This window comes from Scophthalmus maximus, chromosome 8, assembly GCF_022379125.1.
Source record: "Scophthalmus maximus strain ysfricsl-2021 chromosome 8, ASM2237912v1, whole genome shotgun sequence".
NCBI lineage: Eukaryota > Metazoa > Chordata > Actinopteri > Pleuronectiformes > Scophthalmidae > Scophthalmus > Scophthalmus maximus.
Window position 1 is genome coordinate 10528584 of NC_061522.1, and position 15127 is coordinate 10543710.

General features: G+C 38.4%; 2 protein-coding genes across 2 annotated transcripts; both read right to left on the reverse strand.

Annotated features, from left to right (window-relative positions):
• Positions 1 to 2343: 2343 nt before the first annotated feature.
• LOC118313078 (5-hydroxytryptamine receptor 4) lies at positions 2344 to 3580 on the reverse strand. The gene has a single exon (XM_035638310.2). It carries the CDS (start codon positions 3400 to 3402, stop codon positions 2344 to 2346), a length of 1059 nt encoding a protein of 352 aa, XP_035494203.1. The 5' UTR covers positions 3403 to 3580.
• A 4760-nt stretch (positions 3581 to 8340) lies between these two features.
• On the reverse strand, positions 8341 to 13046 carry LOC118313053 (mucin-5AC). Its single transcript, XM_035638262.1, has 8 exons — positions 12892 to 13046; positions 12573 to 12748; positions 12251 to 12315; positions 11795 to 11946; positions 10477 to 10997; positions 9674 to 9738; positions 9448 to 9590; positions 8341 to 9284 (listed from the first exon to the last, which is right to left on the reverse strand). Exons 1-8 carry the CDS (start codon positions 13040 to 13042, stop codon positions 9187 to 9189), a joined length of 1371 nt encoding a protein of 456 aa, XP_035494155.1. The 5' UTR covers positions 13043 to 13046; the 3' UTR covers positions 8341 to 9186.
• Between the last annotated feature and the right edge of the window lie 2081 nt (positions 13047 to 15127).

The following is a 15127-nucleotide window of genomic DNA, read 5'->3' on the forward strand; positions in this document are numbered from 1 at the left end:
CCAAATACAATATACGTTAACGATTTTCAGAAACTCATTGCTCGCTATATATACTATATATACTATAAATATTTAACAACAAAAGGCTCAAATCAACACTGGATAATGCATGGAAGACAACCACAGCTACACTGCTCACTGTGAGGTAGATTTTTCAAGAATAAATCACTGGCCATATCAGCAGGTGGCCAACAGCTTTCATTCCAGAGATACAAAGTTCCTTGAAACTTGGAGATGCAGTATACAGGGGTACAGTTCTGTATTTGTATTCATTTTAGTGTTGATTTACGGTTCCATAAAATATGTTGTTTTGTAATGAGATGTGGTGTGTATTCACAGAATTTGAATTTTGCTGTCCAAAGCTGTAATCTGTTCAATGACTGTACCTGTTACTGCTCCTCCTCCACTTGCAAAATGTATCAAGAAGGCAGCCTTAGGGCAGAGATTGTGCAATTTGTAAAACTAGCAAACCGGAATGCAGAATTATACAGATTGCCAGTGTAAATAGAATGAGGCACAATCAAATACAGTATAGTATGTGCTCTGCCTTTCTATTCTTTTCAGATCTCACACCCTTGAAAACAGTGCGCTTTCATCCTTAACTGTTTATCTTTTCATCCTGTAATCACCTGAAGACCTTGTTGTCCTGTTGCCAATTTGATCAATGTTCATGTACTCAAGCGTGTGCTGCACAAAAGCGTCTGGTTAATGAATGTAAGGTTATAGTCACAGCTGACCTTTGCTGAATCCATGCCAAAGACTTTTACATCATCACTTTTCAAAGCAAATCAAAAATCCATTTGTAAACAAAAGGTATACTTCTTCAATAAAAAAAGGGATTTGAATATAATATTACTCCTAAATTGAGATAGATCAATACAGAGAAGGAGAACAACAATGTCAAAGTAAGTAATTTTAACAGGCAATGTTTAAGGTTTGTTGTCATCACGACAGATTATGCGTCATGTTATAAAAGTCCTCATAATATTTGATCAGTTCATTCAACTTCTGGTTTGTTTTGACGAGATGTTAACACTTGTGTCGTTCCAGGCCGGGCTTCCGTGCGATCGTGGCCCTTTCAGAAGATTTGTAATGTGGCCTGGAACCTCAGTGTCTTTTCGGAGACTTTGTACAACACGTCCATGATGATAAATCCAACATTGAATGGCTTTTGATGATTATTTTTATCACGTTTTTCAAGATGTAAAAAGCTACTGTTGTTGTTAGCAGACTTCTAGCTGTCCACATTAGATCCATTTTGACCAATCAGAGGCTTTGTTACAGACTTTGTACCAATCAGTTGCTGTGTTGTCGACTGGTCGAAAAGTTTGAAGAAAGACAAAGATTTACTCCTCCCGTTTACTCCTACTAGTGACACTCCTTTGTGACACTGCAGACAGGAACTGCTTTGCAGAATGGCACAAGTGACTTTTTGGGTTGAAAAACCAAAGGAGTTATCTGGACAAAAATGGACATTACTCTTGATTTGCATTAGTAAGAATGTTTTGGATTGTTTCATCTTATAACCAAGGCTTGAAAGAACAGCTTTCATGAGAAAAAATCGTCATCATTGTTGTTTGGTGTGTCATTATAATGAAATGTGTAATTGATTTCCGTTTAGTTTTTTCTTTTGTCTTTATGGTCATACAACTATTTATACATAAATGTGATATCACTGTAGCATACATATTCTGATAGCCTAGGTTGTCCTGAAAAAAAAAGATAGTATAACTTGACTGTACATTACAGGGTTGAGGTTTGACAAGCATTAATACAGGAGGTGATGCGGCGGACCAGAATTATGAAAAAATGGCGTAGGATTCAGAGGGTTTTAATATTGGTCAGCAGAAGGAAAATGGCTCTATTGGGTCTGTCCCTCTTTAGGATCGAGTTGAAGCTCCCCTTATTATTGAAAAATATTGTTGTCAAACTGATCATTCAACAGTTTTATTATAGCTATATGCACATTAAATTGAATTATTCAAGTAGGGAATTATTCAAGTGATGGCCATTTTGTTTGTTTCACAAACACTATCTGGTAGCTTATTCACTTAAAAGTGCTAATACTGGAAAAAGCCTTTGTGACAGAGCCGATCCAGACCCTTTTTTCAGCACAAGGGGAACAAAACTGCATCTGAGTACATTCATTTTAAATGGAAGGGAAAGAGTTGATTATCACAGTTGAAGTCATGGCAGCTTAATGTCAGTAACAATTCTTAGAATCATGATTTTTCCAAATTCAGACCTGGTTGTTACAAAAAACTAGATTCATTAGTATTTGCGGATCCCTGTATGCCTACACAATATACGGATAACATTTGTACTCTATGGTTCATTTGCACGTTAATTTGCCTCCTTCCTAGTGTGGGATAGATCCATCCCAGGGGAGGATCCAGGCAGGCATACCCTGCAGCCGATGAACATGAGGAATGCCCTACGGAAAGAACGGTTGAAGAAACCATACAGGAAGGGATTTAAAGATGAGTTGATATATCCTAGCCATAAAAATACATCCCAGAGAACCACTTCTGTGCTGTATTCAATAAATGGGTCCACGATGTTGACTGTAAAGAAGGGCATCCAGAAGATTAGGAAAACTCCCATGATAATACCCAAAGTTTTTGCTGCTTTTCTCTCTCTCTTCATAGAGTTTCTGTGTCTTTGTTTCTTGCTTGAGTCCTTGCCCACTCCAGCAGCCATTTGGCTTTCCATTGCACTGATCTGCCTGGCCTGCCGTTTGGCAGCTTTGAAGATCTTCCAGTACGCTACTAACATGATAGCCATTGGTAAGTAAAAGGCTACCAGGGAAGCCATTACAGCATAAATGCGATTCACTAAGAACACGCATACATCTTTAGGGAGCAAGATATTCACACCGGCAATATGAAGATCTAGCATTATGGGGCCAAAGGAAATAAGCATGGGAACAGCCCAACATACAACAATTAGAAGAGCTACCCGACTGTGGGACATTTTTAAAGAGTAAATCAATGGGTTGCAGACGGCATAGTAGCGGTCAAAGGCAATGCAGCTGAGATGGAATATAGAAGCAGTGCAAAGCATAACATCTAGACTAGAATGAAGCTGACATAAAAGGGCACCAAAGTACCAGCATCCTTCCACGGTCCGAATCATACTGTAAGGCATCACCACCAGGCCAACGAGACAGTCAGCCACTGCCAAGGACATGACAAAGGAGTTGGTGGGTGACTGCAACTGCTTGAAGTAGGCAATGGACAAGACCACCAGGAAATTTCCCACCACTGTGCATGCAATGCCAACTGAGAGGAAGGCATACAGGAAAATTCGAGAGGCCTGGTTCCTCAATGTAGAACAGGACTGAAGTTCAATCTGAAGAGATGTGTTAGCATCTCCGAGCAATCCCAGGCTGCCGTTATCCATGGTTTAATCAAACCTGTCAAAACAAACAGACACAGTTTTACGCAAAAAGTGGTTTCTTTCCTCCTTTTTTTGACACTGCAGTAAGTAAGGCAGTGAAACAGTTTGCTTCCTTTATGCTACATTAACATTGGAAAAGTGGACAAACCACCCAGAATTTGAGTTTGTTTCAGACCTAATTGCTGCTCCATGTCAACGTGTTATTAGTTCATTTGTAAGCCAAGTTTTGACATTCAAATCCCAAAAGAGTGTGAGGTTGAACAGCCTTTTTTTCCCTGATGTATGAGCAGAGGTAGATGTTCTTTCCATCAACACAGGTCATCACGTTATAAATAGAATGATGTATAATTGGTTTTGCATGTTTTCTAGTGCAAGAAGGCAAGATCATCAAAAAATGCATTTGAATTTTGTAAGAATATCCAAATGTATTTGATTTCACAAGTTTGTTCCCCTTTCTGAACTATTACGTATTTGTTAAATTTTTGTGCTTACATATGTCACACAGCAGATACCACACATACGACAGCAATGATGTGAATAATACTATATTAAGTTCCAGTGGTGCGAACAAGGAGCTGATGTTCCAGCTGACTTGGACTTGGGTAGGTTTTAATGAGCACCACAGGGACTGTGCAGTGATAGTGAAACGATGATGAGTAATAATTTAGGTTTTTGTTTGTAGATTTAGTTTGAGTTGAACCGACACACATCATCACAGCTATTAACATCAATGAAGTCAAGGTAAAATGAGTAATTTTAACTCACTGCATATCAATTTTTACTTTTTCATCTAAATTTGAATATTTTATTTACTGTATATGTATTTAAGTTTCTGCAATAAAGGCTGTTGACATATCAATGAAAGCAGTTGAGGTGCCTTTAACCTTGCCAGCTCCATCTCCAGGGAGGTAGAGCAATTTAGCACTGAGCAGAAAAAAGTACGGGCAGTAATTTCCACAACATACAGTTATAATAGTACATTTTTTTGAAAAACAAATCTTATCATTACACACAAATCACCTCATCTCAAGTCCATTACAATTGAAGCCTGTTAAAAATAATTAATTCATAAATTATATTAGTATGAGACCTATAAACTAGGTCTAAACTATATTAGTATGAATTTGTCATTCCTACTGAATGACAAATTCAGTAGAATCCTGCCTCTTTACATCTGATTTTACCAATAGCAGCTTAGTTACTTTGACTCCAACAATCTTGATTAAATAGATCTCAGCATTCAAACAAGATCCCCTGAATTCAGTTTAAAATTTAAGATTTGTTAATTGTACTGGTAAACGTCAAACAGTGCTACAAAAGATGTGTAAACAATGACACTTGCCTGTATAGAAGAGAGATGATCATCTGTCCTCGTGTCCGTAACATACAGGAGGTTTGTCAACCTCCCTTTCACACTGAGACGAGACGAGAGGGATGGGAGAGGTGGGAAGTGGGCTGTAATGAACGCATGCGACAATCATCACAGTTTAAAAAAAACTGCTGCTCAACTTCCCTGCCTTGTTCATTTATTCATTTATTTGTATTTGCTGATGCAGCTATTCCTATTTTGCCATATATGTCAGAATGACTTTGATATGTGTACAGTTGTACAGTAGTGCTTGAAAAATGATGTCATTAGAAATTATACTTGACACAAAACCAATGTAGGTACCTAACTCTGCAATTAAGACCATAGACTATAGAATGTGATACATTAAAGAAGCAATTCCTATTTTTCCAGGGAGTAGTTTGCAATCAGAATATCTTAGAAGGGTACAAATTACAAACGGTCAAGACCAACAATCACAGGAAAAACACAAACACATTTGGCCACCAAAACCGAACCAGCAGCTGCACAGCTTCAGACTTTATCTCAGACAGAAAGTGTAGAAAACACACTGGTTGTAGGCCATGTAAGTACTGTGTTTATTCCAATATATTTTGTAATATATTTTTTTTTGTTTTGGCTTCATATCCTGTATGATAAAACTCATACAATGCAGAATGAAAAATAAATGAATGATGAAGCATGCATAGATATGTGTAGCATAGATACATATTATATGACTCCACTTTTTAAATTCGATTTTCATGGATTCACCTACTCTTTCGACATACCCCTGAAACGACACTCATCATCCCTTTCATGTGCCCCACCGTGCAGTAGAGCACAGCTTGCCTGAATACCTTGGGCCCCAGCCAGTGACAGACGTATCTCAAGTGTGGCGGATGTGTTCTAATTAAACATGGGGGATTTTTAATTAGGGGGCGCAATAAGAGGCACATTGACTCAATAACTAGTGTTTTTTCAGACCAGCCATTCATATGTGTAATGCAAGTGTGCTTTACAGATAGGGTAGACTGGCTGCACATCTGTTCTTTTGTTTCAGAAAGAGGAGTGAGCAGAGGTTGATTCCCGTGCCTTGTTGCATTTACGAATAGAGTGACCCATCTCATTTGATTACACATTTAATTATCAGCAGTCCATTACTGACTAATGACACTATACAATATGATATGGGTTCCTATCATTATCATTATTTGTATTTACATAAAAATATATTTTTAGCGAAACATAATGCTGTCCAAATTCCTTTTTTTGTAGAACATGAGACCTTTTTGATGAACAATTGAAAAGCCTCAAGATGTTAGCACTGCAAAGCGTCTGTTGACAATATATTTCAAATACAAATTCAAATACATTTTCTTACAGTACTTTCTTAAATACACACAGTCTAAAAAAGTAACATTATTCCTAAGTGTGGACCATCTGTTAACCCGCCCCCCCAAAGGGGGCGTCATCCTTCTTAGCCGAGGGAAACTCCGCTGTCTCTGAAGAGGTGAGACCTTCATAGCTATGCCTCATCACAGCCTCCGTTGGCCGTTTCTGGAGTGGGGCAGTCAGAGGAGTGAAATGGACTGATTGTGCTCTGTTTGCCATGGGCAAATGACAGTAAAATGTTTTGCCTGGGTCATAGCGACAGTAGAAAACTCCAGGATGAACTTGTTTTACTCTCTCTCTCCAGACAACCAATGCATTAATTCCATTTTGAAACCGTAAGGCAAGATCCACACGCAGCCATCAATACAAGAGGCATAAATATGCCACAGGCTTAATCATTTTCCATAAAGTCCATGAAAAATACTAATCTTCAAATCCTCAATAAAATATGAAAATTAGCTAAAAGGCTTAACATTCTGATAAAAGAAAACTGCTAACCTAGTAAAGCAAAACAGTTTATGGTTGGCCACATCCAGTTAGAGCGAAATTATTACTGAGCTTGGAATCCAGGACCTCCCAGGTCACATCTGGAACTGTCATGAGACAGGCCTATTGGACCATTTCCTGTCATCAAGAGATATGTGGGATCACCCTGCTTTGAAATTTCTGCGAATGAGAGGGGAGAAACAACAACGCTGCTTGCATACATGCCACTGTCATATCCAGAGGTTAAAGGCTCTGGGCTGACTGGCACTAAACAACACCCCTGTGAGAGTATCAGTCAATGCATGAATGGATCAACTATGAAGAAATTTGGATTGGGGAGAGCAGTTCATAGCCCACTTGCCCAAAGAAGATCCCCATCCACAAGTGCTGCTACCTGACAGGCACAGCAGCCATGTTTTTCAAATTGAGTTCCTTACTTTCATGAGATACAGTACTACAATGTGCATACCTCTACATACAACACACATTATCCAGCCAGCTGACAGGGCATTCCTCAAAAACTTGAAGCACCATTGCACAGGGTGGGTCTACACCTGAGAGAATGGTGGAAGGAAGCTGCAGAGACCCACTTTCTTGCCCTTGCTCTCAAATGCGTGGCACAGTCATTTGTTGTTTGTTTGTAATCTGTCAGAGGTGGTTCCAACAGTCCTGATGAGAAGATAACAGGGTTATTGACAATGACACCAGCTTCACCTGCAAGAACTGTCTTTTCCCAGGTAATTTTTGCCTGAAACAAATGTTGTGTTTGTTAGTTTGTGGGAGTTCGGGGCCAAGTTTTGGTTAGAGGACCTTTTTTTTGTTTATGAATTCTAGACCTGAAGCATTTTTTCTTCACCTCAATTTAATGTATTTAATGAAATTTGGGGGAAGACAATTCAGTGAGGGAAGGAGAGGTTTGTTGTGACAGTGAAAAAAGGCAGCTTCAATCTATGAATTGTGGACAATTTTTTTAGTTGAATTTTAACAAAGATTAACATGGGTTCTTCATTTATTGTGAGGAACAGTAAAAGTGCCGGTTTACTATAACCCCTGGAATATTCATAACTTTAATCAGTGAACGGCAGTGATAATTATGGCCATTGTAGTGGATGGACTGCACAATTCTCAGGGTAATGCAGCCCTCTTCTGGTGTGTCTTACCTATTGCATGTACATGATGGGAACAAGGTAAGTCACTGTCAATAGAAATAATTTAATTGTCCATTAATAATTTAATTTACGTAGTTTGGCTGCATGAACCCCAAACCCCAACCCTATAAATCAGTAAACTTAAACATCTGCCTCTAATTTTCTATCATATATTTGAGCTTCTTTGTTTTGACATTGTCTGTCAAAACTTGAAGCATGTCAATGTTTTGGCGTTTTTCTCTAATCAAAAACCTTATTTTCAATCCTTGGGTGGTGAAGAAAGCCTTTGTAGGAGATATAATAGTCGAAAAGTTATACAATTGGAAATACGATTTAAAATCATCCAGTAAGAAACAAATACCTTAAAGACCTGAGCCCTAAATCAGTCACTGTTGCAAGGACATTTATATGATTACCAATGTAAACAATGCTTTACATGGAATTTTTTAAATTTCTTTTTTTTCTCATTTGTCCAAGTTTTTACAGTACAAGTCACATTCACCCATTCACATAGCGCTGCTATTTACTCCGCATTTTTTGTCACATTCATACACTGCCGGAAGACTTTCAGAGGCAATTTTAGGGTTGAGGGTTTGTCACATTTCTCTTTATTATATTGTATTTGCATCTTAATTGATTAGTGTGTTTTAAACTCATATTACTGCTGCACAAATAATTTCAGGACAGATTAAGTCCTGAATGACTTAATTTTGAAGGAAATCCACATGGCATGCTATTAACTTAATACTGGTCTATTCTGCAAAGCCCAATATCATGTTCAATGCTAACAGTTCCTACAATATTCTCACATGACCTCCATGTTGCTGTTAAATTTAGCTGCCTTAAGGTACATGATTATGGTTAGGGAAAACTCATCATCATAGTTCAAAATGTTTAAAGGCTGCACCATTAACAGTTGGTCATAGACTAGGAATATGAATCATCAGCCTTGCGCCAAACCAAAGCTTTTGGCAAAACCTTAAGGTCACACTTTTTCCTTTATTCACACCAAACAGTGGCATTGGATGTAAACTCTATCCTGCTGAATTGTACAATTGTTTTACTTCAAAATAAATATTTAGCACATAGCATCTTTAAAATGTTAACAATGCCATAATAAAAAATTGCATATAAAGTTGCATTTCCAAAACAAAGTCATTGAATGGCAACTGCAAATACCAAATCATAGATTATATTTTTACTTTAAAATCTTAAAAATTAGTACTGTAAATATAATAGAACTGAAACACAAGTACAGACATTTTATATCTATCTTTGACACACAGCACATATCTTTTACCACATCACAATAGGTAAATGTCATATTGCACACTTCTGTCTTTTGTTTTGGTTCATTGGTACTTCATTTTTTTCCACACTTTGCCAAATTTGAATAAAATGTCAAGTCCATGTTTCAGCCTTGGATACTGGTTATAAGTCAATGAGCATCTGTGCCACAGCCAGCAGTGTTAGTGAAAAGACTGCCAATGAGCCCATTGTGTGCTGAGGAGGACTGCTTGATGTTGACTCTGAAATATGAGGAAAAATCATGAGCACGAGTCAGAAAAATTCTCTGGAAGGAAGTCCTAACCCAAACTTTTACCTTCAAATATATACACAACAAGCAGTCAATTATTTAAATAGATCAATAAACAAAATTTGTTTGACTTTCAAATAAAACCAATAACTTACGTGCAGAAACGCTGCCAGCTATAACGTTCAGAGAGGTAGAGCTAGCAAGTTCCGAGCTGAATTGTGAAGTTGCTGCACTTGTTGAAGGAACTGAGGCTTGATCTTTGAACACAAGTATCGTGGTGACTTGAACCGATCCACTCCTACAATGAGAGAGACAGTAAGTAAAGCAAATGACCAGCACATGCCTTGCAGAAATGAGTCAATGATTAAAATGTATTCTTACGTGAATGACTTAACGAGGGAGCGGCTGAACGATGATCCATACAATTTTCTACCCACTTTGTTTAGCTGAAAGAGAACAAAACTGTCAATTGCAATTGAATATAAAACAAGTGGCCATTAGAAGGAATTAACAGCTTACCACAAATGCACAGATTTTTCGATAAACCCTCAAGAAAGGGGGTGTTGCTAAAGTGTGAGTTGCACTGGGGCATAATCTGATTTAGAGGACGGGGATTAATTGCAAATTGCACCCAATTAGAACATAAAATAAGAACCTTCTGTAAAATGGAATAGTTAGTCGTTAAGTAAAAGTTATGGAATATATATATATATATATATATATATATATATATATATAGATATATATATATATATATATATATATATATATATATATATATTCCTAAAATGTGTATACAGCTGTTGCTACAGGCTAACCTTAATTGAGACATACTTTTTTTGCCTCCTTTTGATAGTAATTTTTTAACTACTTCTATATATAATATAATTCCTGTAAAAGGATACATTTTAAATTGAAGGACAAATCTGATACTTTCTCAATGATCGACATCTGGTGCGTCCGGAAATTCTCAAGGCAAGAATGCCGAAGTTGAATGTATTTTGTTAATTTAGAGATGGCCAAAACATATATGATAAGTTTAGCCTTCCCTTTCTTTGTCTGCATGTAAGATTGACAAAAAATAACAAGTTTCCTGAGAGTACTATCACATTTTACTTTTACAAAGTAAGATTTCAATTTTTTAAGTTTTGTCGTTAGACATACACTGTGTGAAATCATCTTACCTCTTTGACCACTTTTGAAGCTAAAGTCTTATATGCTGTTGAGGATGAGTCGGAAAGATCGGATGTAAAAGTTTGGTCAAGACTGAAGTCAAGGCCTAGTGATCCCTCACTGGCTGTAGGGGGATTTGTTGATGCAGTGGTGGTGGCCTCTGTGGTTGTAGTAGTTGCCACAGTTGGAATGGCTGTTCCATTGGTATTAGGAGCTGCAGATGGAGCAGCTGTGGCACTGACAGCAGTTGTGGCACTGACAGCAGCTGTGGCACTGACAGCAGCTGTGGCACTGACAGCAGCTGTGGCACTGACAGCAGCTGTGGCACTGACAGCAGTTGTGGCAGCTGTGGCACTGACAGCAGCTGTGGCACTGACAGCAGCTGTGGCACTGACAGCAGCTGTGGCACTGACAGCAGCTGTGGCACTGACAGCAGCTGTGGCACTGACAGCAGCTGTGGCACTGACAGCAGTTGTGGCAGCAGTTGTGGAAATGGCAGCAGTTGTAGGTGCGGCTGTTGATGTAGTAACTTCTGTAACAACCAAAATCAAATTGTTTAAGCAATTTCAGGGGTCTTATAGAGTAGTAGAAATTGCAAGTCTATATACAGTATTTCATGAAGAAAAACGGTTCCACAATACAGCTCACAATTGATAGCATAATTTCCTCACATTTACCATGTAATTTCATTGTATGAAAATTAGTATTGAGTTTAGGTGGCCCCTGCCTTTGATTGAACCAGAAGCTTTTTTTAAAAGTTACCCGCAATGTTGGCTTCACCGCTTCTCATTTCTAACGAATCCCAACCAGGCCATGGCCGTGCTATGTTATGCTTTTGTGTTTTGCTTAGTGGCTGTCTTTGTTGTAATTATTGTAAATTTCTTGAAATAGCAGCCCTGGTAGCCCGACGGGTTAGAACCCTTTTTGTCAAAATCAGTTTTTCACAGTTTATGTTTCAGCTTGTTAGCTATTAGCTTACTCACCACAAAACTACCCTGCATAACACTGTCTTTGTCAGAATGCGTTTTTCTGAAAGCTGAGTCACACACTTCTTTTTTACATCATCATGAAAAATATCTAAAACACTCTGCAAGAACCCAATACTTTAATAAACCTTTCCTCTAATACTCCCAATGGATACTCCCTTGTTGCACTGTACCTACATTTAAGTAGCAGTACGAACTGGTGAGTATTTAATATGTACTGGTTTAAATAACTAAATCGTATGATAAATTTAGACAAATTACATGGTTTATATCAGAAAGTTACACCATAAATCAAGGGCTGCATTTTGTAGTGTTACCAGCAAAACAATGAAACAATTCTTACTTGTTGCAACAATGGTCGATGTATTAACTGAAAGAGAGAAGCTCTTATTGTTGTTTACTTCATCCACTAGAACTTGTTCCACAGCACTAGTTTCTGGCACTGAGCTCTCATTTTTGAATTGTAGCGTAGCAGCCACCACAACTGATCCTTGACTGTAAGAGAAATCCTTGTTATAGTATCATCTGTTCTTTTTGATACCTTAACATGAAATCACAACTTAATGCAGACGTTTAATATCAAAATGATTAATTAAGCAAATAAAGAGTCAAATTTGAAGTGGGACATACATAATTTCATCAGCATTCAGCATTTTAGAGTTATGCTTGGAAATAGGTAGATATGGATTCATTTAATAACATTTTCTGACTTCATGTAAATTGATAAGCTTCCATGCATACAGCTTTATTAAAACACATCATTTTTTTCAGATTTTAGACAAAGAGTTATGTTACATACCTGAAAGCGTTGATCAGAGTTTGCACGAAAAAATCTCCATATTGTTTTTTATAGAGAGAATCAAGCTGGAGAAATAAAATTTCCAAACAGTTAAAGCAACATCCAAAAAGACTTTACTTGGCTGTGATAAAATCCTGCACATATGTATTAGTACTGGGTTAGAGTTGGGGTTATTTAGGGGTAATTTTAGGGTAACTTTGTGTTTTAACAACCAGTGTATGCACAAACCAACAACACATAGGGAATGTGTTGTTTAATAATTCACATCATGTACAGTACTATATTTAATGTGAGATTAAAGAAGATATTTCATCGTACTTACTGCTTGTTTTACTTGGTTTGATAATGTCTTGAACTCATCAGATGATTTGTTTGCAAGTTGTGATGTAAAGTTTTGCCGCAAGTTGAATCCAAATGACAATGTTGATGTAGATGGTGCAGCAGTTGTGACGACTGGTTGTGCTGATGTTCCAGATGTTGATGGGGACGTTGCATTGCCTAGAATTATATTACATATTAGGTGCTACCATCTTGTATATGAACCACATTTGGCAATAAGGCATGACTATTTGCTGGTCATATATTATGTCCTCTGAAAAGACTGAACTCGTAGTGAGATTAACTGGTGGAGACTGCAATACCTAGAGTTGACATTGTGGAAATTGGTGATGAGGTCATGTTGACTGGTGGTGGTGAAGTCATGTTGACTGGTGGTGGCGAAGTCATGTTGACTGGTGGTGGTGAAGTCATATTGACTGGTGGTGAGGTCATGTTGACTGGTGGGGAGGTCATGTTGACTGGTGGGGAGGTCATGTTGACTGGTGGGGAGGTCATGTTGACTGGTGGGGAGGTCATGTTGACTGGTGGTGGAGAGGTCATGTTGACTGGTGGTGAGGTTGTGTTGACTGGTGGTGGTGAGGTCATGTTGACCTGTGGTGGTGAGGTCATGTTGACTGGTGGTGGTGAGGTCATGTTGACTGGTGGTGGTGAGGTCATGTTGACTGGTGGTGGTGAGGTCATGTTGACTGGTGGTGAAGTCATGTTGACTGGTGGTGAGGTCATGTTGACCTGTGGTGGTGAGGTCATGTTGACTGGTGGTGAGGTCATGTTGACCTGTGGTGGTGAGGTCATGTTGACTGGTGGTGGTGAGGTCATGTTGACTGGTGGTGGTGAAGTCATGTTGACTGGTGGTGAGGTCATGTTGACTGGTGGTGGTGAGGTCATGTTGACTGGTGGTGGTGAGGTCATGTTGACTGGTGGTGGTGAGGTCATGTTGACTGGTGGTGGTGAGGTCATGTTGACTGGTGGTGAGGTCATGTTGACTGGTGGTGGTGAGGTCATGTTGACTGGTGGTGGTGAGGTCATGTTGACTGGTGGTGGTGAAGTCATGTTGACTGGTGGTGAGGTCATGTTGACTGGTGGTGGTGAGGTCATGTTGACTGGTGGTGGTGAGGTCATGTTGACCTGTGGTGGTGATGTCATGTTGACTGGTGGTGAGGTCATGTTGACTGGTGGTGGTGAGGTCATGTTGACTGGTGGTGGTGAAGTCATGTTGACTGGTGGTGAGGTCATGTTGACTGGTGGTGAGGTCATGTTGACTGGTGGTGGTGAGGTCATGTTGACTGGTGGTGGTGAAGTCATGTTGACTGGTGGTGAGGTTGTGTTTATTGGTAGTGATGTTGTGTTGACACCTGTAGAGCCAGTTGTACCATTGGGAGCAGCTGAAGTGATTGGCACAGTTGGTACAGATGTAGGTGCAGCTGTTGGTGAACTAATTCCTTTAAAAACAAAAATCAAATTGTTTAAGCAATTACATGTGACTGCTGTCTGGTTAAAAGTATTCACTCTTCAGATGTCTCATTCAGGATAGATGATTATGAATACTATTGTTCTTTATCATAGAAAACACTGATTGTATAAAAAGTAATGGCAGTAGCAGCGCTGCGGCAGATACACTGGTGTTGTGAAGACATGCATGAGAGCCACAGCAGTTCAGCAAAGTCACCTTCATGCACTAGCAACGCCATAAATATATACATACAAAGACTTCACATTGGCTTCTTCAGCATGTTGCTATATTTTGTCAATATTTCTTCAGCGTATATATATATTTTTTCCAGTTCCCTATACGGAATGTGATATTCTGCAAAAATTATCATGTGCACAAATAACCTATAATCACAAAATATACCTTTTCTCTAAAACTCATAATGGATACTCCCTTGTTCCGCTGTCCGTACAATTAAGTATCAATACAAACTGGTGAGTATTTTCACATGTACAGAATTAAACCAATATATGACACACTACATTCAAACCAATTTTACAGTTATTGTCAGAAGTTACACACTAAATCAAGGGCTTTATCAGGTAGAGTTACCAGAAAAAAACTATCAAATAACTTACTTGTTACAACAATGCTTGACGTATTAACTGGAAGAGAGAAGTTGGAATTGTTGGTTGCCGCCTCCACCAGAGTATTTGCAACGGCACTAGTTTCTGGCGTTGAGCTTTCATTTTTGAACTCTAGCTCAGCGTCTACTACAACTGATCCTTGTCTGTAAGAGAAATCATTTTTATGATAATTAATATCATGTTTTTTGTGACAACCAGACATAAAATTACAATATACTGCAGATATTTAATAATGTCAAAAAAACTTGATGAAGCGAATAAACATTCAGGTTTGTAGAGGGACATACATGTTTTCATTGGTTTGAGCATTTCATAGTTATGCATTAAAATAGGTAGATAAGGATGCATACAGCTTAATTAAAACATTTATTATTTTCTTCTTCAAATATTAGTTATAGTGTTACGTCATATACCTGAAGGAGTTGATCACAGTTCTTATGAACGATTCTCCATAGACTTCTT

Bases quoted from the DNA above. Each gene is read 5' to 3' on its own strand.
- LOC118313053 (XM_035638262.1), bottom strand. From the start codon at position 13,042: ATGACCTCCCCACCAGTCAACATGACCTCACCACCAGTCAATATGACT. The intron at 12,749-12,891 runs GTATTGCAGTCT...ATATAATTCTAG, and splicing joins TTCCACAATGTCAACTCTAG to GCAATGCAACGTCCCCATCA. The intron at 11,947-12,250 runs GTATGTAACATA...TTTCTCTTACAG, and splicing joins ACTCTGATCAACGCTTTCAG to TCAAGGATCAGTTGTGGTGG.
- LOC118313078 (XM_035638310.2), bottom strand. From the start codon at position 3,402: ATGGATAACGGCAGCCTGGGATTGCTCGGAGATGCTAACACATCTCTT.